A 23,005-nucleotide genomic window follows, 5' to 3' on the forward strand; every position below is an offset into this window, starting at 1 on the left:
GATCCGTATCCTGTTGTACCGTGCTAATAAAAGGAACCTCACATTATAAGTTCAACACTGACTTTTTAAAAAATCGATTTTGACAGGCTTTCTCTTCTTGAAAGGAGCACTGAGATCCGTGATCCATATCAGTGTCTGAGCGAAACAAACAAACGAATCCAGAAACGGATCAACATGTTCGGCATCTGTACCCCTTATAAGAAAGGAACTTTGATGCCTCTCTTAAATCTGGTTTAATAGTCGCGGCAATACTAAAATAGCAACATGTCTTTTTTTATTGCCAGTTACAAAAAGTACTTTGACTTCGTATCGCGTGTTGTAATAAGGACCGCAGGTCCGGCACCGAGATAATATGATCCGGCTTGGTCACAGAATCAGCCTTAAATGATGCAGTTATTATCGTTGCAATTTTCACTTTGTGAGATTAAAAGCATGTACATTGTATATTTAAAAGGCATTGTTACTGTAAATGTTTGATTTGCCAAGTAATATTGTATCGATGGATTGCATTAAAAATTAATACGTGGATTTTATCGTCATTGTCATGGTGGTTTGGGATGTAATTTTGCCACGTTTCCTTGCTGATTGTTTTATGGGAACCAAGGGACCATGGCAACCAAGGCTGCTACGGCGGCGCTGTTGGCAATGGCGGCTATAATGGCGGTTTTTTTTTTACAAAGTGGTTCCTTCCTTGCCTTCTACGCATCAGGTTGTCAGTCCCTATACCAGATTTCGTGCTTTTAGGTTTCCCTTGAAATGTCATTCCACCTTTTTTCCACCTAGCTTTAAAACATAACACTTCTTCATCTTATTTTTACCATTAAGGCGTCTTCGTGTTTTCTGAGCTAGATCATGTAACATTTGTTTACCAATTGGATGTTGTGGTAATGTGATGTCAACGCTCTTCTGCACTACGTGTACATGTATATCTCTTGAAATGCGATTGGTATAAACGTGGCGACTTGAGCAAAATACGATGCATAAGATGCTTAAAAGATTGCCGGTCGGTTGGCCGTTGGCGTACGTCACAGCACAGGTAGCATGGTCTGTACAGTGCTTGCATACATATGCATGAGGAAATCTGTTTCCAATACAGAATACAAATCCGTACAGCAATCTTTTCTTTAGCTAATTCATTAAGAATGAATGTACAAGAGATCTACTCATGGGCCTTATTCATGAGTCGGCCATATTGAATTGAAAGTTAGGTAAAATCTTAATTTTTGGAACTTTGGAAGAGAAATGAAAGCAATTTAACTTATAATCAATTCCAGTCTGCCTCAATAAATAATGTTAAATGTGTACATAATCATTCCCTAATGTTTAGAGCCATATTCAAAAAGAAAATGACAGTAAAATAAGGCTGCATTGTGGCTGCATAAAATGTCTGGCGCCATCCAATTCAACAGTTAACAATTGATGAAATACATTCAGGGAACTCGACAAAAATGACAACTCGAGAATAAAAATAAGGCCCAGAATGCTATGCCTCTGTTCATCACAAGCACACACATCAAAGATGGTGGCACTACAAGCGATCTATAGAAGGTGATGGTAATGGTTTTAGTGGTGCCAGTAAAAACGGATGGCGATAAATGGTGCTCGCGATGATGTAGTTTGCTCCTGCCAGACTTGTACATGTAATTGGCGCCACCGTTGCCGCCATCACCGAGTTTTTTCCGTCTAAAGCAGTATAACACTGCACTGACAAAGAAGGTAAAATATCCTTGAAAGCTAAGCTCGACCATCATCCACAGTCGTGAGTAATTAGCTTGGAGTGTCTCGCCTGATGAACCAAGAGGTGGTTCGGCCTTCAGTTTCCAGAGCTTTTAAAATGGGCATTTCTTTCGATTTGATTCAAGGGGAAAAAGAAAGGAATACAAAGGAAAAGAAATGCAACCGTAACGGCAGAAGTCAGTTTAATACGGATATGCACACAACTTAGACCCGCACGCACTGCACCAGGCATGCCTTTAAAACTAAATTTGTACTTTTTTTTCAAGTAGCCTAATGGTTTACAAATTACAATGCACTTCCGTCAACGATAGCAATTTGACTATCGGGCTCGAAGGAAGACAAAACAACGCCGCCAAACCCGGACGTTATTTGTTTTTTTCCGCTTCATCCAAGAAAGGCTTCGTAAAATCTTAACTCCTTAATGTGAGAACAAAGCGGACGTGTGGTTTGCCGAATTTGGGGGATAATGTGGGCCGTTGGAATACTCGGACGTGACGATAACTCCGGGAACCAGAGATGAGGGGGAGGTGCAGCCAGCTGTTACAATTCGAAAGGGGGGGGGGGAGACTAGAACTCCTCGGCACAGGCCTTTTTCACACTACAGCCTCTCAATAGTGGGGTTTAACTCGCCACTGGGCGAACTATAGTGTCCCAGTGCAGCTCCGGGTTGAGTTTTTGATTTTTCAACCCAACGTTTAACCCCGCATCGTTTCACACTTGCTTCGCACAACCGAGCTTATTTCGCTCGGTTATGCTACTATTTTTGTTTGGAATTGGACCCTGGCGAGACTTTTAACCCTGGGGTTGAAAATCTCAATCCTGGTCTGCAGCACGGTTGAGGTCAACCCGGGACAAAATCAATCGCAGGGTTGGCGCAGGGTTGAAAAGTTCCAAGTGTGAAACGCCGTATGTTTTCAACCCTGCGTCAACCCCGCGTCACCCCATGATTTGTATAGTTAAAAAAATATTGAAACTAGGGGCTCTCTGTCCCCCGTTTTCTATCCAAATTGGGTTGTCTTGTAACTGCGATCAATCGCTTCAATTCAAATGCAATCTTCAACCCAAGGATGAGTAGTCTTTTAGTTGTATCAAAATTTACTAATTTAGAAAGCTCATAAGATGCAATCACCAGCTGAGATTCAATTCCATTAAAACACACTTAACAGCAGATAGATGTATAGGTCCTTGCAAGCCGCGGATTTAAGGGCTTGCACCGGGGAAAATTACGACACGTGCGGAGTCTGGTGTTGGCTCATTAGGCGCGAGTTGTTCACGGTTAATTGGATGACAATACCTGAACAGCAACAAGGGTGCGGGTAAATGACCTCTATGTGCCGAGTAAGTTCATTCAGTTGTCCAGTGCGTGACATTTTATATGTTCGGCTTTGACAACTTTCAAGACTTGTCAATCAAGTCGGTGACATTTGCGGATGAAATGTTTCCATAGTGTCTGCGTTGCAGTTTGGGTCTTGTTTGCGTTGCTCTCGGTCTCTATGCATTTCGTACCTCGATATGGAAACTAAAGATGTAACCATCGTGCCCTTCAACATCAACAAACTTTCAAAGTGCGTCTTTATGTGGTGATAAACACCAACTTTTGGGGGGGGGGGTTTGCAATCCTCCGTAAAAAGAAGAAGCTTTTACATGTATTTTGCTTTTGCGCATAAACAGATCTACCCTGCGAGTAGACTGGTTCACCGTCCTTACATCTTCGTGTCTGATAGGGTCGGGAACCAGTCAGCCGAAAACTGAATTCAGAAGTTGTAAAATAGGATCTAATTGTTCCATAACGTGGGCCGAAACGTGAATAACATTTGTGATAGTAGGAAAATACTGTATAATAACAAGTTTATTTTTCGTGGTGAATTTTTATTTGTTTTCCTTTTTAAAAAAAATGAGGAAAAAAGGTTCAACCATGATATACTCGTTCATTTCACTAGCAAAAGGTTGATGGGAATATTCTAAAACTAAACGTCATCACTGTCAGTTAACTCCATGCAAATTACCTAAAGAAATTCCAGAGGGAACAAACAACCAACCCCGAGCCCGCACCCTTTCAATTTATTACAATACGCGACAGGTGAGCTATCACCTGTTTTATGATGTGCATGTATCTTTTTATAGCTTAGTATACTAGAAAACCTGTCCGTGAAAAGTACGGGCATTTCCCTGTACATTCTATCGTGATTCTACCTTGATTCTATCGACGAAATCTTTATCCCCTCTTTAAAAAAAAGAAAGAAAGTGAAACAGGATACGGGATTACCTAAGCCCCGTTCGCAAACAATTCTCCGCAACAATTGGGTCTGCCCTTTCCCTGTAATAACCGGTGAAAACGAACACTTTTAAAAGGGTTTAAAAAAACCTTTTATGAGAATTTGAAAGACAAACTGACTTGGGGGTTGGGCTTGTCAATTACGCTTCATTTGAAAAGAATAGACAGATGTCTGGCGGACGAAGGTGCAAACAATTAATACAAAAAACCCTAGTCCCTGCAGGCAAAATATTGTTTGCGGGAAAGGGTACGAGTTTACAGCCGGTCACTTAACTCGCACACCACCGAATACATTGATATGACGACCTTTTACAGTGTCGTCATAATGGATGATTTTGAAGGGAAGGGAATTTCTGTTAGTGTTCGTGTTACGCTCCAACCATGGCAAGTGGTCCCAACTATTCATGAGTCGGCCATATTACATTGAAAGCGAGGTAAACTCTTCATTTTTGAGTAGAAATGAAAGCAATGAAATAAAAGTTCATTACCAATTAATACCAGTCTGCTCCGATGAATCATTTACATTTTGTGATTAAACATCCTAAATAAAAACATCATCGTGTAGTTGATGTTTTATTTCTAACGTGTAGTTGATTTTTATTTAGGACAGTCTTCAGGATGCACGCCTGTAAGTAGGCCAAAATTCCGTCTGCCGAGCACATGAATAAAAGTTATACCCTCAAAATATTCTATAGGGCCTATTAGAGAGTTTTGAGAGCCATAAAATTGGGAATTGAAGAGATATGGTAATGAACCTCTGGCCCGGACTTGGGGCTTCCAATTCTGGGCATTTTTGGATGCTATTGGGCTCGAAAGTGGCGCTATTTTGCCATGTTGTGGAGGGATCATTTTTCAAGATGGCTACTTTTCCGCTTTGGGGAAAATAGGGATCGTGTTACCGCAAACCGAAACGATACCGATACCCCACCATGCAAAGCCTCAAATCTTATATTAGGGATCGTCTTCTTTGGGTAAGAATATCTCGAAAAGTCAATGGTCAACCAACCAAAAAATTAAAAGAAAATGAAAGATGACACATTGATCATCATTTTTCTGTGCAGCTTGAATACCTGTGAGAGTTCCGAGTATCTTCAACAGAATTTTGAAGTATGCGCATTTAGCACTAGTGTCTATGGGATTTTTTTGCAGGGTTGCACCCTTCAGGATTCACTGCTAGCTACCTGTCCCCATAATGAAGTCCGAAGGACAATGCGGACAGGGAACCAGACTACCAAAACTAGTCTTAAACTATGGCATTCTTGAGGAGGGTGCCAAGTTAGTCTTGGTCCAGGTTTGGATTTGGAACAGTGGATCCGGCTGGACAAGTGCAGTCAAGCCTACGCAGCGGTAGAGGGCGCTATCAACAAGATGAGTCAAATCAAGTCCTGGGAATGTTGGCAAGTGGACCAGAGAAGTTTGAAATTTAACCACAAGATTTATCAGTTTACCAAAACAGTCTGGAGCTAACCATGCGTCCAGTCATATTTGTTTTGGTTTCTGGGTACCAGACAAGAGATGTAGTACTTCATGCATGAAGTATGTCACAACAAAATGGATTCATGATTCATATGGAAAAAAATGTTCATTAAGGAGCTGGTGAAAGAAATAATAGCTACCGTGTGCTGTTTTAAAATACCAGCATTTATTTCAACTTTTAGAGTGAGTTACGATGACACTTGTAGTTATCTGTTGCAGATAAACTATATTATAAGCCATAAGTCCAAATCTAACGTGGATTAACTACAGTTAAAGTAGTGCACATCGTAATTGAAATGTAATATTGGAAATTTAACTTTACTTTTTTTGTAATGTGGTGTTTATAATTTTAAACAAGAAATACAAATCTCTCACACTGAAAAAAAGTCTGATTTGAGACCAAACGAATGTCGGTCTCAAAGATAATGCACAAGTTTCAATGGATACTGCATTGATGACAGTCTTGACATGCCATCAAGTGATGCAAGAATAACAATGGCAGTGGCTGCATCCATTTCCCATAGACGTGTGTTACCATCAGCCTTAACCAGATAATTCGGACACAGGCTGGAGCATGTTCAAGGGCAACCTCGTCCCCAGGGTGTCGAGCAGTACGCGCCCACCACTACCTGCTCTCTCACCCTGGTATTGGACATTTGCATGTGCAAGATTTTTGAACACGTATGGAAATGAGGAGTTGTCTGGCGCCTGCCTGTGCGCTACATTTGCGTTTGTGTTTGTATGCGGTGTCTGGGGTAAAAACAGAATCAATTCGTCGCAGCGCGAGCATGGCGTGAGTTACGAAAACATGATTTCATTTTAATTAAATTGTTACGATCTTAACGACACAACATGCAGTATGACATTTCATATTAATATTAACAAATTGGAAAGGAAATGAATATTTTCGAGAAGGCGAGGACGAATGATCGCGAAAACACGTACTGCACGTTGTGAGTAACAACACCAAATACACGAAATAAATCCATTTCTAGCCAATTGCGGTATCGAATCAGGATGCAGGAAGGAAGTTTCCTATCCAGGGTTTACTATTGGAAACAAGGTTGGAAATAAAGTAAGCACTGGGGACGAGGTTGGTTCAAGGGAGAACTGTAGGCCAATCCGAGTTGCCCACTTTTTGTAATTACTGGGCTGGCTTTTCAATACTGGGACAGCACCAAATCTCGCTTTCTTATTTCACACAGTGCATTACCCTTCAGTGCATGTGCAGAGCTATATCCAATGCATGTGTGATGGGTGTTCAGGCACGGAAGTGTCCCAGCAATGGTTACTAGAACAGTCACCGCAATTTCAAAATCGGATTGGTGTATACTTAACTATAGACAAGGGCGGATCCAGGTGGGGGCCAAAGGGGGCCATGCCCCCCCCCCCCCCCCCAAAAAAAAACGAAACCAATTTTTTTTTTTGATGTGACATCGCAATAAAGGCAGGCAATGAGTACACCACCATCTTTTCCTCAAAAAAACATTGGTTAAAGTGGGCAGAAATTGCCTCAGATCGCACCACAGAGCATCTAGAATCAAAAAATTTGGGGGGGCCCTTAAGCGGGCCCCGAACCCCACGCCGTAATTTTTTTGACCCACTTTTTTGGGGGACCAAAATTTTTTTTGGCCCCCCAAAAAATTGTGTTCTGGATCCACCCTTGACTATAGATGGACTAACTTTGCTCAAACCCTCACTCGTCAACCACAGCCCAGCCTACCTACTGTACTTCATAATGCACAGCAGGGAGTCAGGACCCAGACGTTTTGTGTTGACTGGCATTTGACAGGAAACTTTCACACACTGCCGTCAGTCTTACAGCAAAAGTTACGTCACAAATTCACCCCTAGTCACTCAATCAATGATGTCCGACTGAAATTACTCCTGTTTGTGTGCATTTAAGGATTTGCTGGATTTCAGTGTACTAATTAAGCAGTGTTGCCTTTAAATATTCACCACTACACAGATATATTAAGATCTTATTTATAATACAATTAATTCTTAGAGTATCAGGTAAGCACAATTGTCATAAAAATATCTGCCACAAAAAAATGCCCTTTTTCAGTATATTCTATTCATATTAAAGTTGTTGGACATTTTATAGAAAAGGCCTACACGGGTATAACAAACTGTAGTGAAACACTGCAGATAACAATCAATTGTAAAATTTCAAATGTAACCTCAAATTTTGAAATAATTTACTCCAAACGTTAACCTGATTGAATTCCCCCCATCTTCCCAAGCAATACAGTATTAATCTTGGGCGAGTTGTTTCAAAAATGAAAAAAACTTTCAGGGGGAAAAGCATAGACGAGTGTCCTTTATCCACTGTTAACGTAGGTAAAACCACACTACAACATCCGCATAATGTCAAACTCTATTCCAGATATACAACGCGCCTAATTAAAAAAATCCTTGTACCCAACATCCTATAAATCCAATGGTGCCAGTTACCGCTAATCCCTTTCCACGATTTTGAAAGACACTTCGCAAAGACTTTGCAAAGCACCAGAAGGGGGGGGGGGGGGGCGCCAGAGGGGGCACCTTTCCCCCCTCCCTCCTGGCGGATTTTTTGACAAATTTTTTTCTTCAGCAATTATTTCAATAAATGGTTAGGGAGTTCTGATATCAATCCCACAAATAAACCCGCTCAAAATCCATTATAATGCGCCATGCAAATGCAATATAATCTGCAGTATGCATAATAATAGTCAGTTTTGAAGAGCGCCCCCATTTGCAAGATGGGTACCAACCCCATTTTTTTATGGACCCCATAGTGTTCGCTATAACGGCATTCTACTGTATAGTTACCTCTTTTTTGGATATGACAAAATATTACAAGTCTGGACTATATGAAATAAAGAAACTCCTTACAAGCATGCGTAGTTCTCCACTAATTCGAACAGAGATACATACATGTTGTGTACACATATAAGTATGTACTCACCCCCCCCCCCCCAAAAAAATCCTTCCTCGTTTTGATACAGTTACCAGAAACACAATTTTTTTTGGGGGGGGGGGGCCCCCCTAAAATCATCAATGCATGTACATTCAGTGTGCACACATGATCCTCAGTCACTGGAATCTTTCTGACAAGAGGCTAAACAAATTACGTCAACTTTGGCCATCACAAGTAAATCACAAGTCCAGTCACAAGTAACAGGGGATGAGCAGTAACAAAGGAAACCCTTTGACGGAATTTGTTTCCATAGCTAGTGACTTGAGATTGAAGAGGCTTGCGATGGAACTCAACTACAACACTGGCAACATCAGTGGATATTAAAGATGATTGGAACAATCCAGTCCATCACAAGTCCAGTCACAAGTAACAGTGAATGTACGTAACAAAATGAATGAATAATAAAGGAATGATATTGTCACCTATTTTTACCCTAACTGCCCTGAATCCTTCAAAATCCTCTTTGCCAAAGTGGAGGAATTTGAAGGATTGAGGTTATATGGCAAAAATGCGTTACTGATTTCGTAGGATGCACTTTGTCAAGGTCTTGGGCTGGACCTTGTGTTGTTTTTTGCTCAGCCATGCATAAATATAGGCCTGGATTATGCTTGAAATCCTCGGTACTGCTCAAAGATGTCACTGGCCAAGCCTCAAAATATTGACAGTCACTGCCGCAGGATTCAGGCAGTGGTCACCCCTCCATAGACCATATTTAAGAAATAATGGAGAAATTTGCAGGATTGAGGTTATATGCTATTTTTCCATGAGGCCAATTGGAAGATTTTGCAGGATTGAGGCTACATCCTAGCAAAAAGGCCCAGGGAGTTAGAGTTAATAGATAGGTTGTGTGACTTGGCTTGCGACTGGAAAACTTACGATGACTAGTCTCAACATTTCAGGACTAGTGTCAGTCTCCACTGCAACACTGACAAGGCCACTGAAATACGCCATTGGATATATAAGGTGAAGGGAACAAGCGAATGAAAGATTTTATGGCCGAAAGTGAAGAGCGCCCTCATAGTGTGACAAGATTCCTCTGTTTGGATTGGCGCTCGGTGCTGAAATCGTAGCTGTACCTGAGAAGCACATCTTCGTCTGTCGGGAGCTGTAACGTTGGAAAATCCTTTTGAAAGAAAGAAAAATGTAACACGTATTCATTGTCTGCTTTTATATATGCGATTTCCTAAAACCACTAGTGACAAAGTGCATTGGAGATCTTATAATTATAATAGCCCCATAATGAAAACTGTTCATCATTTCAAAAAAGATATGGGTTTGCATAAAGGTAATATGGTTGCTGGTATTGATAGCAGTGTTTTTAATCAAGTCCTTTTTCATAGTCCAACTAGTATACTGAAATAAATACTTGTACATTTGGAATTAAACATGAGAAACTTGACAAAATAGGCTTTATTCACATGTCGGCCATATTAAATTGAAATCGAGGTAAAATCTTCCTTTTTGGAACTTGCGAAAAGAAATGAAAGCTATGAAATCAAGTTTATTACAAATTAACACCAGTCAGCTCTGATGCATCATTTAAATTTGTGATTTAACAGACCCCAATGTTTTAAGCCACATTTACAAAACAAATTGATAGTGAGGCTTGGAACGCATAAATAGTCTGGCACCATCCCATTCAACAGTTCACAATCTATTCAATATCACGAAACACGATAAAAAAAAATTGGTTTCGTCGTGAATAAGGTCTATGGCCAGACTCCTGTGCTCTTGATTTTGGGTGAGAATGTGAAACTGTCAAGGAGTGCATAACAGGACCCAGACCCAGCTTGAGTCTGACGAGTCCATTTGCAAATATCTGTATATTTCTTTGTCAGACTTTGTGAAAACAGCAGTCCAAATGACCTAAACAAAGTCAAAAACCAATTGGCTGGTTCTAACCGTCCTACTGTTTAAACATTCACAGACGGTGAACTTTCCACCCATTTTTCCTGCTATACTTTTAACACAGGCTAGTCACCAACAGTTGGATCATATGTCAAGTAAGCACTGTGACTAGTCAAATTCAGTCAACAGACCACGAACAGACAAAACAGGCAAGTTGTGGGCACAGCTGGCTTATCAATCACCCACAGTCAAAGCACAGCTGCATCAAGTTACATAAACAGTCACAGCAAGTCAATCCTGTTTTAATGTAGGCTAGGAATTCTTAACTGTTGAAAACAGTCACTTGATTGATTTTGACTGAAATGACAACTTGGCTCCGAATGTATGTTTGCATAGAAGGGTTAGTGTGAATATGTGTATCTTTTATAATGCAATACTACAGCTTACCTGTGAGTTGTCGGTTGGCTGTAGTGAGGTGTGGAGCTCAAACGGCACCCCCTCAATTGCTGGAAAATCAATGACAAGAAATTGTTTGGTTAACCAGTGCGCGCTCGATGACAGATAAACACGTAGAAGTGAGGCCGGAAATATCTGTCAGCGACCCGCTCGCAGCGAGTGAGGCCGGAATTGAGAGTGTGCTGCCCGAGGGTGATTGGCATTGATACTACAGGTTTGTCCATTCGGAACAAAATTAGCTGTGCGAACTTGGCGCAATAAGCACACAAACCAGTACAGGCACATGGTGCTCCTCTCACAGGGGCTTTCAAATATAATTATGGTCGTCAAGTACCATCTGCATGGAGTCCATAACCAGAATCTTGTCAGATTTACAAGGGACAACTGTAGTACTATTTTTTTTTTTTTATAGTATAGGTTTTCACGGTCAATTTCCTAAACTGTTCATTCACTTCCGAAAATCGGTCATTCATTTTCCTCTGAATTTGAGAAGAACTCTGATCACACGTTTTGTTTTCGCTACCAGAGCATTTGGTTCCATTTTAGTTCACTCGATTAAGTGATTGAGAAGCACCTTTTGTTTCTGTTCATTCAGACTTGTTTACAAGACTTCTTTTTCGCTTTGATAGGGCGATTTTAAACATTCACAATTCTATTTCCCTTTTAGTTTAATGCCATCGGCACCAGATACAATGAAGGATTTCTTTTTCATTAACCGTCAATCAATTTAGCTGTACCTGAAATCAATTTAGAGAAGGTTTGCTTGCATATATATGAATGCACAGGTAACGTAATTAGCCGTCTGTTCCTCAAAACCGAATGCACAAACAATGAAAAGGATTGAAGTTTCGTTGAATTGAAATGGGATTAAAGACATGCATTCAAATTCAGATGAAACTGAATGATCTATTTTCAGAAGTGAATGAACATTTCAGGAAATTTACCGGGAAAACCTATATTTACACGAAGTCCCTAAAAGCATTAATGTGAAAGGGTTGGTTTTACCTGAGTGTATTCGCTCTGTAGCTGCATTAGTTTGTATCATGGATGCCTGCCTGGTCAAGGTACTGCCTCTTGACGGATACTGGTAAGGCGTGGGCTGGGCCGGAGCCGCACTATCTTCAGCCTTTCTTGGAGATCTGCACAAAGTATTACATTGTAAACCACAAAAATTCAATTTAACATTTTTGGGGGGAAAACTTGTTGTTTAGATTTTCAAAAAGGTCCGCACAATAATACTGCCACATCGGTTTGTCAATGCAAGATACAAGTGTGTACGGTGAGCTCTATAGCTTTATGCTGAAAACTGTAACTTGCGCAAGCGTCATAAACGTGAATTATGTTTTGTTTTCCCATGTAGCCTGACTTTCATTTTGAAAAATTCCCCACAAATTACATTCACAACCTTTCTTTTTCATTGGCTGAGAAATGACTAATTAATGTGTAAAGTTGGTTACGGGTACCCGATGCTATAATCTGGAACCGATTCCTGACATCAACAGTCATGTACTCGGGTGCCCGGTTCCGATGCACAGCCCTAATCGGGGGGGGGGGGGGGGGGGGGAATAGTGCTTAAAACGATAATTACTGACGAGGTCCACTCATGCATTCAATACAAATTTTGCCAAGTTTGTTCTTTCTGTGTATCTCATAAGATTTCTAGAAAACAGCAGCAAAGTGTATGTTTTGTTCACATAAATCTCACACTGGTCAATAAAAATATGCAGGTACTGCCAGGATAAATAAGAAACAAGATTATAACATTTGGCACAATGGACACTGTTTTAATACCTTAAATAATGGCAAGACCAAACTTGGGAGCTGTGTCTACATTTTTTCTTCTAAATGAAACTTCCGTTACCAGCAAAATCTGATTCCTAAATGTCGCATTTTGACTTGAGACTGAAGCGTAGACCTCATATCAAATGTTACATGGAAAATTTTGATCGCAATGCGGCATAAAAATCTCAACATTCTATGTTCCCTTAATCTGATTTGCCTAGTTCTCAAGTATATGTACCAGGCATGCAACTGGGAAGTTGGAAAAAAACGAGGAAACTCCAAACCACACAAGACTTTGTACAGTACTTTTCAATTTGTAATGGTATTCATGAGAAGTAAAAAAAACGAGGAAATCAGCGGATCCGAGGAAAAGTTGCATGCCTGAAGAACACATGGAACACTCATTCGTGCACATGTGGATACTTAAATGAGTTGACCCAGGACACAAATGTGATTTCTGTTCTCAGACTATATATATCTTTGTGCAGGATTTTGAGGCGGGGTTCATGTTAATGTGGACACAGTCATTCTATAAAGCCAACAAAAAAAATAGTCTGTCTCTGGTCAGACTGAAGTTTCGGAATTGATGCGGCGACGCGTTGTTTTTTTTTGGTGTTTTTTTTTTTTTTCAAGCTTGTATTGTACAGACAAGGTGGGTACTATTTTGCTTTTTTGGGTCCTCATTATACATTGGTGTCCTCCATAATTTGCCTTGGTGCCCTTTATCATTTGCCTTGGTGCAATTTCCCCATTCCTTGGCGCTCCTTGGTACAAAAATTTGAGGAGGCGCAGCAATAGAGGGCGCTGTTGTAGCTTCCGTGTTAATTTGAAAAAAAAAGAAGGTTGACGCACATGATTAAAATCGATGGCGCGCTGACCAGAGACCGAGTATTTTTTTTTTGGCCTAAAATTAGGGACCACTTTTTTCCTGTCCCTGTTATATCTGACATGATCTATGACTTATATTTCAGGATGCACTTGTTGATGCAGTCGTCCTCCAAGAGTGATTATGAATAGCAAACTACCTACCCAACAAATAAAAAATTGTATTCTTTATGATACCTGAATGGAAAATTACAAAATATCTAGGTAACATGGACAGGAAAATGTTGCACATGGGACCCTAAATAGAAACGGTTGTGTGTCTCACCCATAATAGCCAACGTTAGCATTATTGGTGTACGGTTGCGGATTGCTGACTGAGTGTGGCCTGTTATACGGAAGTGTGGGCACTGGCTGTGATGTAAGGCTTGGAAGTGTCCCCAACTTGAGGTACAGATATAGACCATTGATCTCTCTGTGCAAAAAAAAGAGAAGAAATTGAGCAGTTTCTAATGGAAATAAGTAGGTGAGGGAATGTTGATGCATTCGGTTGAGTCCAGAACGAATTAGAATGCACCGAATTTATCATTGATATGCTAATGATTGTATGGTTCGATGGTCAGAGCGGGAATTTTGAATAGGTAGTGGTATGTGATGCTAGCGGAGAAACGCGTCACTTGATGCTTGCTACCAGCAACGCAACACACGTAATTTATTTAATTATATGCTATTGTAATGGCTCAAGTAATTCAATCTTAAAATACGTTGTTTTAAGAACCTCCCATTATCATTGCTTAGCTAGCCTGAGAGCGGTGGTCAGCATTGGTCAGTGCATACGTTTCCACTTTTTCCAAAAAGGTTTGTGGTTTTTCGAATCTGGCGATCACCAAAAGCAATGGGTCGAATTTACAGTTTGTTATGTTGATATATATCTTGATGTATATCATGCAAAATTATCAGTTATAATGATGTGTCTTGGAGAAGTTGAAGAAACAAGTGTAGGCTAATTAAAGTGCCGGTTGCTGCAGCTCGCACAATCCCAAATTAATGAGAATAGTGTGTTTTTTGTGTATGATGATTTAAATGATAAAAGTCTGCCCTGAGCCAATGAGGCTTTTCAGGCTGGCCTTTATCAACGGTTTCCTTGGCATGAAACGACTGAGAATATTTCTATTCCCATAGCAGGTTACTCCCCGGCTTATGCTGGTACACATCTATATCCCTGGTGGAGAGAAGCAAGTTTTGTATTTACCCTGTGAGTTAATCCTCATGTGTGCGATAGTAAAATGCACAACTCGTGACTAGTATACAAATACTGAGCGGCTCAACGTGGAATGGGAGGAATTTATCGCAAGGTAAAATCTGGACTTTTCCATTTCATGAGGCGAAGTCAAGTGAACTGGAGAAGTCCAGATTTTACCGAGCGATAATATTCCTCCCATTTCACAATTTAAAGCCACTCAATATTTGTTTTATTGTCATTTGATATATTTGAACTTTTATTTTAATACAAAATTGGTGGAAATGTATAATTTCTCTCTTCCAAACCACCCCTTCACGAAAATGTTTGAACCCAACGCTGTAGCGCTGGCTCTTTGGAACAATAAACGCTACGCGCAACGCTGAACGCGCACACCAGCATGCATTTGCACACAAATATCGCGTCGTGGAACAAGAATGATCCTAACTGTTCAATAGTATTTCCCATTCCCCATGGGCGACTGGGACTTTTTGAGCCTCAGCGTGATCTGGAGCAATAACGAATGTCACGTGATGTGAGTTCCACCAATTAAATGACAAGGATCGGTTATAAACACACGATAGTGAATGGGCCAGCCAGAATCTGGCTCTTGCTCATATGTATGAGGTAAAGTAATGGTTTCTTGGGCTTACCCCCTTGGTGACGCATCAATGGGTCGGGTTTTGGCCTTTGAGGAGGTCAGGCTGATATCACAGATAGCGCTGTTCACCAAACTTCTCATAACAAACTTTGCGATGACAACCTTCTTCTTAAGGACCGGCTCCTCTGAGGAGTAACAGTAAAAATAGAAATCAGCATCCCGCACAAGTGATGCAGGTTGATGCAATCTGACATTGGAAATAGTAAGAGGGTTTTGTACACATGGCCAATGGACACCGTGTGCAAGTACCCCCTCAACGGCTAGAAAGGGAGAGTTGGGGGAGACCACTGGGAGGGACATTCGTATGCATTGCCTGCGCCTTGCACCCACATGAAGATGCTTCCAGTTTGTGCACATCAAATTAGTCCTGCACACTTTGCCCAATGCATATGGGAACCACGTACGCAAACGCGGCGTGTCCTTCCCAAAGGGGGAGTAATTGCAGAATACCCCACCACTCGGAAATACACCCCTAAATTCTCTGGCTACGAGGTTGGAATCACTGGAAAAGAAACAATTCAAGTCCATGCCAGCTACGCGGATACTAAGTGGGGGTCCATTATTTGAGAACGAAGCAACACAAAAGGAATGGGAGTTGCTGAAAAAAGTCCAAACCAACTACCCTGTTGGCGGCTACGCGGTTACGAAGTGGGAGTGCAATGGAGCATGACGCATAGAACATACAAGTAGCGCTGAGAATGTTTATTGAGGTCAACCAACCGTGGCCTCGTAGCCGGCTACGAGGTGGATAGATCGAGTGGCGGGGTATTCTGCAATTGTGCCCCAAAGGGGCTCTCGAAGGTGGTCACAATCACCATCTCGTGTCCATATAGCTAGTGTACATCTTGTGTCCATATAGCCTGCTCACCTCAGTTTGTTGAATACACACAAACACTACATGCATGGTTTTAAGTGGACAACTTCTCATGCAAACCAATACGCCAAATTGGTAGTCCAACTGCGTATATATGCAGAAGAAGATTCAAAGATTTATACTTGGAATGAAAGTGGCAAATAAATGCATGCTAGTGCCTGGTAACCGAATCTGCATTGATTCTGCAATTTTTCATGCGATCAAAAAGACGATGGAAAATTTCGTTCGCACAAAAGTTAGGGCATATAAAAAAAACCACTTCCTGTTACTTCAGGTTTGTTTAAAACAAGACAATATCTTAAATTTTGCTGGTACCCGCTATGATTTTGCACGAATACAGCGAATGCGCAGTTAGAATACCAAACTGGGTTGTAATGACGGACTTTGAGGGGTTTTTTTTTTTTTTAGATCAGAGCTCGCATCCAAGTTCAGAAGTTAATTGCCTTCAAATATTTTTTGTTTAATACCTTTGTTCATAAGAGAATAGACAAGATTTTCTTACTTGAGTCTGAAGTGGTTGGAATGCATGTGTAGCCCTGTGGGATCTGATCGCCTTCCTTGATGACAGTAAAGTCTGTCAATACTACATTCCCCTGTAAGACAAACAGACAATCGTCACGACAAACTGGATCTCAACTGCTGCAAGCAAGCAAGGACGTCAATCGCTTCTCAAAAGTGGGGGGAGGGGGACATACCTTGATCAGAACTAATACGAGTGCGAAGCGCGAAGCCCTTTCGGCATGGAGTTCGGTGCCCGCTTAAGGGCCCCGAAAATTTTTGGATTCTAGATGTTCTGTGGTGCCATCTGAGGCAATTTCTGACCGCTATAACAAAAACAATTTTGAGCAACAGTTCATCATTTAATAATAATAAAAATAATAGTAAAGAGCATTATAATGCGCCAAATCCATCTTGGTTAGATGCTCAAGGCATCTAACCAAGTTCGAGTTGGGAGTCGTTGAATCAGCTATTCTGAGCTATAGAATCAAATATAGGCTCAATTTTGATTAGCGGACGACAAAAGTGGGGGGGTGGAGACAAATGCTATGATATCCCCCCACTTTCAAAAGTGGGCGGGGGGGGGGGGGTATACGTTGGTATAGTCCTAGCTTGAGTTGGAACCTATGGACTAGTTGGGGCATAACATCTATACTGACCTGAGCGGGTTGGCGTGTGAAGCAGAGGTATCGCCTGACCTTCCTGAAGAAGCTGTCCTTCCAGATGTCAGCATCCTGGCCGTCTGTGGTGCTCTCAATCTGAGAGAAACAACAAAACATACGAGTGTCATAGCCTCGTGGTCTGGAGCACTGAATTTGTGGTCTACGGGTAATTCTGCAGGTTGTGGGTTCGAGTCCAGCCTGCGGTTATGGTGCATGTGCCCTTGGGCAAGGCACTCTGTCACTCATTGCTTCTCTCCACCCAGGAGTAAATGGTACCTGTGAGGGCAGAGATGGTTATTGTGGTTGATTTAAGCTCCTTTGCGCCAAAATGGAAACATCGAGCTGTATACTCCCCAGGAAGCTGATATGGTATTTGGAATAAACACCAGTAAAGTGCATGTTGTTATATTTTCTATTTTCATGTTATCAATACCTTAAATGTTGGGCTCAGATTTTTGGTACTAAACAGGGCAAGGCACTTTGTCACTCATTGCTTCTCTCCACCCAGGAGTAAATCGGTACCTGTGAGGGCAGTGATGGTTATTTTGATTGATATTTACTGCTTTGCGCCGAAATAGCGGCATCGAGCTATATACTCCCCGGGGAGCTGAGATGGCATTTGGAATATACACCATTAAAGTGCATGCTGTTATATTTTCTATTTTCATGTTATCAATACCTTAAATGTTGGGCTCAGATTTTTGGTACCAAACAGATGATGAAGTACAACCCAAACCCCTGTTTTCTTTACTCACAACTTGAAAGTGAACAGGGCATCTCTCTTTGTCGGCCACCACGCAGACCCCAGTAACTGGCAGGGAGTCATTCGCCATATTGTCTCCAGGAAGCCCTTGATGATGTCAGTCTGATTTCAGGTGTTTTATTTTTTTAGGCTACTTTCGTTCGGGAAACTTCTCTATGTACAATCTGATAATTCAGGACCGATCACCATGCAACTTCTAAAGTGTTCATCCCATCAAACAATTCTGCAACAAAAGCAAAGGGCAAATATGGGTAAGGCCAAAAAAAAGAATACTTCTGCTTCCGGTTACCCGACCGACCCTATTTTTAGGCTGCGACCCTTAACATTTTATCGGCGATTCCAAAAAAACATTAAAAATAAAAAAAAAATTGAATAAATACAAATAAAATGTGTCTTTTCTGTCTTCACAAAATACCTCTCAACAACCCTTTTGCATCCAAAAATGCTTGTATTTATTTGTTTTCTTACTTACATTCACTTTTTTTTCAAAGAAACCTCCGTTATTACAAATTCGCTTCGCGATATAACTACTTCGCAATTCGATGTCACGCACGGTGACTATAATCACGTGGCGACGACTGGTTCCCGCCGCGCCGCGCAGGGGCCAATTTAGAAGACATAATGAAAATGCGGTAACCAGTCCATAGCTAGCTATGTGACCGATAACGCGCTATCAGTACAGTGCAGGCCACTGTCAACTGGTCGGATTCGACATCGTAAAAATGCCAAGAAAACACCGATGGAGAAAGAACATTTTTTGCAAGTTAATTTACAGAATTGATCTAGCTTGTCCGTGTATGTATTTTCTGTGTTCAGGAGTTCATTTTGAGATCGCACTACTCGTATTTGGAGTGATACATGCCGTGTGTTTCCCGAAATTGTTGACGGTAAAAACAGCTCTGACGGCCCATGTTGGGCCGCTCGCCACACACGCACGCATTACACACCTCGGAGTTTTGGCCAGCTCCCAGCGTCTTGACTAGCGTTGTGCATATGGTGCGAACGGCCTGAATTTTCCATTATTTTTTGAAATTATCGAACGTAAATATATTGACAATAATTAAAGGTAGGTTTTACTCACTTTTTGTTGCCATTTCGTGTATAGCTTTCGTAGTACAATAGAAATAGTTCAGGCTAAAACTTCTCATATAATTGAATACCCCATTCAATCTGCATAAAAAAAATTGGCCAAAAAAAAAAATTCCGACCGACCGACCCTATTTTTGAAAGGCATGTAATCGGAAGCAGAACTATTTTTTTTTTGGCCTAAGCAATGCTACAATGGCATAATGCTATCAACCTTCAATAGACCATTATCATGTTGCAGCCATTTGATTTTTCCCATTCAGATCAATGTAATTAAAGCGAGGCTGGAAGGAAAAATAGTCTGGTCCCTTTTTGCACAAAAACATTATCATTCAGTAGTATGATTGGATACAGGGAACATGAATAAAATGGTGGAAGCATGATAAAGGTCTATATTTCTGACAGCCACACTGTGTGACTGCACCAACACACTGCATGCCCCGTTAAAGACGTCTACAGGCCTACCTGTACTGAAGCAGTCTTCAAATTTCTAAAGAAAAAAAAAGGACAAATCCTGGAGAAATTGAGAGAAAATGACCAGAATATTTGTAACCCCATGCATTTTCAATGCACTGCTTCGCTTCTTGCCGCCAGGCCCGTTGATGTACATGTGCACCTTAATCTGAATTGATTCGTAAAAAGGTCCATTGACCAGAGGTATTACTGGATAAATAAATAATGTGTTACTAGTCATGACTAGTTGACTAGTCGCGACTTTTTATCGCAACTAGTATACAAATATTGAATGCTTCGAGTGGTGTAGTAAAACTAGCCTCCCGAGGTGATCCATGGACATTCTATTTTCCCAAGGCGAAGCCGAGGGAAAATAGAATGGTCCATGGATCACCGAGGGAGGCTAGTTTTACTTTACCACGAGATAAAGCGTTCAATATTTGTTTTATAACACTTCACCCACAGATTCTGCTTGATTTTAATATTTTAAATTATTTAAATCTGAACACAGTTGAAATAACTTCAATTTCAATACAAAATTGGTGGAAAATGTATTTCTCTCTTCCAAACTACCCCTTCACGAAATGTATGAACCCAAGTCTGGGGCGCGCTCTCTTTGGAACAATACGCGCTACGCACAACGCGCACCCACTTGCACACAAATACCGCGCCGTGGAAATAGTACTTTGGTTGCTAATGGTATAGTACTTTGGTTGCTACGGGTATAGTACTTTTGACCGTGCACAGAAAGATAGCAAAATTAGAAAGTAACATGTGACTCGCTTTCGGCCAATCAAGACACAGAATCTGTGGGTGAGGTGTTATAATTGCGACTATTGAAATTCACTAGTCATCCAAGCCAAAAGCTATACCCTTTTTTAGTTACCCTATGACACTATGTGTATGATGGGTGAGGTCAGGTAAGGGTGTACACACACCACACCTATCACTTGTCAATGATCATGACTAACAATGTAACATAATAGTATTTAAGGCCCAAAAAAAAAAGTCTCTGGTTTCTGGTATGCGCGCGCGTCGCCGTAGCCATGCGCATCGGCAAAATGAAAAAAGTTTTTTTTCAATGTCTCAAAATCGCCAAACTCACTGGTTTGACTGGAATCCTGCTGCTGCACAATTTTAACGTGTTTTTAGATGGGGTTATGGTCGAGAATAAGCTTTATATGGCCTCTCTAGACTCCCATATATTTGCACTAAGTTTAGTCGGGCACCATTTGCAGTCATCAGCCGACATTTGAAGCAAAAATATCAGGTAAAAAAAAAAAAAAAGCCGCGTCGCCGCACCACTTTTTGGGCAAGCTCCATACCAGAAACCGGAGACTTTTTTTGTGTGGCCTAAGCCTACTATTACACATCCTTTTCATAGACCCAGTAACTGGGGCAGAGAACTCCTTTTTTTAATTTTGACTTTTGTCGGTCATTCGTTAAAGGGGCACTGCGTCATGAAATCCACGAAATGTTCAAGTTTTGGATTGTTTTACTTATCCTATTTCAAACATATGATGAAAGGAAAGCAACCTAATGCTAATAAATGTCTAACCCTTCCCGAGAAAAGAACAAAAAACTGGGTGGTTGTTTACATCGGACACAATGGAGTACGCATACGTTTTTTGTGTCGTTTCAGTGAATGTACAATACACCTTGTATATGTCACATAAAATTGCACACAGCACCAATGCACAAAATGTGGTTTCTTACACGTTCGCAAAAGGCGAACACTTGATGGCTGGAACTTCAATGGACATGATGGAAGCACAACTAGCATGAACAGCCTGACAATTTGGGGTCGCAAAAGTGGACCCCAAAAGTCTTTCTCACACGAATAACACAACCCCTTAAGAAATAACACAAAGCCAGGATAGCATGGATAGTTCAACTTCAAGTTCATGAAATTGCGTGATGTTCTTTCCGATTAACACTAGCATTTCATTCAAAATCAAAGCGCGTTTTGAAGCTCAATCGGGCTCATTCCAGGACGCAGTGTCCCTTTAAAGTAAACTGCATAGGCCCCGAATATTTTTTTACCAAATTGTATTAGTGGGTAGAGAAATACAAATTATACATGGCATGCACTGCAAAACAGGATGATATTGCGAAGTAGGGCCTATCTAATTAATTTTGTAAACATGGTATTAGACAAAATGACAGACGCCAATTCAAGTCCTGATCTAAACAAACCTGGCGACAAATTAATTGCCAATTAATTTCAACAGGTAACAGAAGTACTTACTTGAATGCAATAAATAATCAATACGTTCTGCACTCATTTTCGAGTTGATTACATGGTGAATCTGAATCATCATCGATGCGATATTGTGATTGATCATGATCAATTTCGTAGAGTTGCACGTTCACTGGTTTACACAGGACCACTGTTCCTTTATCCACTAAAGCCACGGTCGGATACCAGGGAAATCCATATTTTGGTACAGCGCCCTCACTTGTTCAACTTCAGCAGAGGGAACCGGAAGTACTAGTCACGAGTAAACCAAGCTGATCTTGGCACGAAAATCAGGCCGGATTTTCGGCTGGCCGGATTTTCGGCTAGGCACTATTTTTACGGCGGCGCGCCGCCGTGAAGATTACCACTACGGTGGCCCTAAACAGTCATTGCAAATAAACCTTAGGAGAAAACGAATTATAAAGGTTGATTACCTTAAATAACTGAAACTGTTGTTTATTCGACTCTAAAGTAAATCGTAATGAAAACCGTGGCAATTTATTTTCAGGTTTGGGAATGTTAATGTTATAAGTTTTAACGTTACTGAATTAAGGTTCTGCCTTATAGCCGATGAGAGGGCGCTATATCCGCCAGACTGCCCCTTAGGTACATGTAGTGGTGCGTTGCGGGAAGGACCGGGTCCCAGGCATGAGAATCCTGTTTAATCAGGAATTCCTATTTGTTTTTTGCCAAAATGTACCGGGGTGCCTCATTTCACATTTTTCTTTCCTTTTTTTTTCATGAAGATTAATGCTCATACGGCCCGGCCGCGATTTTCTTTTCCCAAACTACATGGTTGTTTAGCGCCCTCTACGATACTTTTATGACACGTACGTACGCAGGTATTATTAAATGTAAAATGATTCTGTACTTTCCTAAATGCCAGAAATTTCCGGGTTAAGGCACATCCAAAGTGTATTCTATTCGCACCCCGAATAAATCGGTATTGAAACAGAGTCAGCCCAATTAAATTATTCCGACGATTGATAATTAAGGTACAAAATGGCCGTTTTACAACGAAAATACGAATATCCCATTTTGAAATGATTTTGTACCATCCTAAATGTCCGAAATGTCCCGTTCCAATTGCATACACGGGTTGAGGGACATCCAAAGTGTATTCTATTCGCGCCCCGAATAAATCGGTAATGAAATAGTGTCAGCCCAATTA

The 23,005-nt window shown here is 41.0% G+C and overlaps 1 protein-coding gene across 1 annotated transcript; it reads right to left on the reverse strand.

The window, feature by feature from the left end:
• Positions 1-9,187: 9,187 nt before the first annotated feature.
• LOC119720696 (multivesicular body subunit 12B-like) lies at positions 9,188-21,986 on the reverse strand. The gene is made up of 9 exons (XM_038190504.1): positions 21,844-21,986; positions 18,049-18,279; positions 17,291-17,389; positions 16,636-16,726; positions 15,252-15,384; positions 13,687-13,833; positions 11,760-11,893; positions 10,746-10,804; positions 9,188-9,573 (listed from the first exon to the last, which is right to left on the reverse strand). Exons 2-9 carry the CDS (start codon positions 18,124-18,126, stop codon positions 9,466-9,468), a joined length of 849 nt encoding a protein of 282 aa, XP_038046432.1. The 5' UTR covers positions 18,127-18,279; positions 21,844-21,986; the 3' UTR covers positions 9,188-9,465.
• Positions 21,987-23,005: the final 1,019 nt, after the last annotated feature.

The sequence above is a fragment of the Patiria miniata genome, unplaced genomic scaffold (assembly GCF_015706575.1).
Source record: "Patiria miniata isolate m_02_andy unplaced genomic scaffold, ASM1570657v1 HiC_scaffold_9, whole genome shotgun sequence".
Lineage (NCBI taxonomy): Eukaryota > Metazoa > Echinodermata > Asteroidea > Valvatida > Asterinidae > Patiria > Patiria miniata.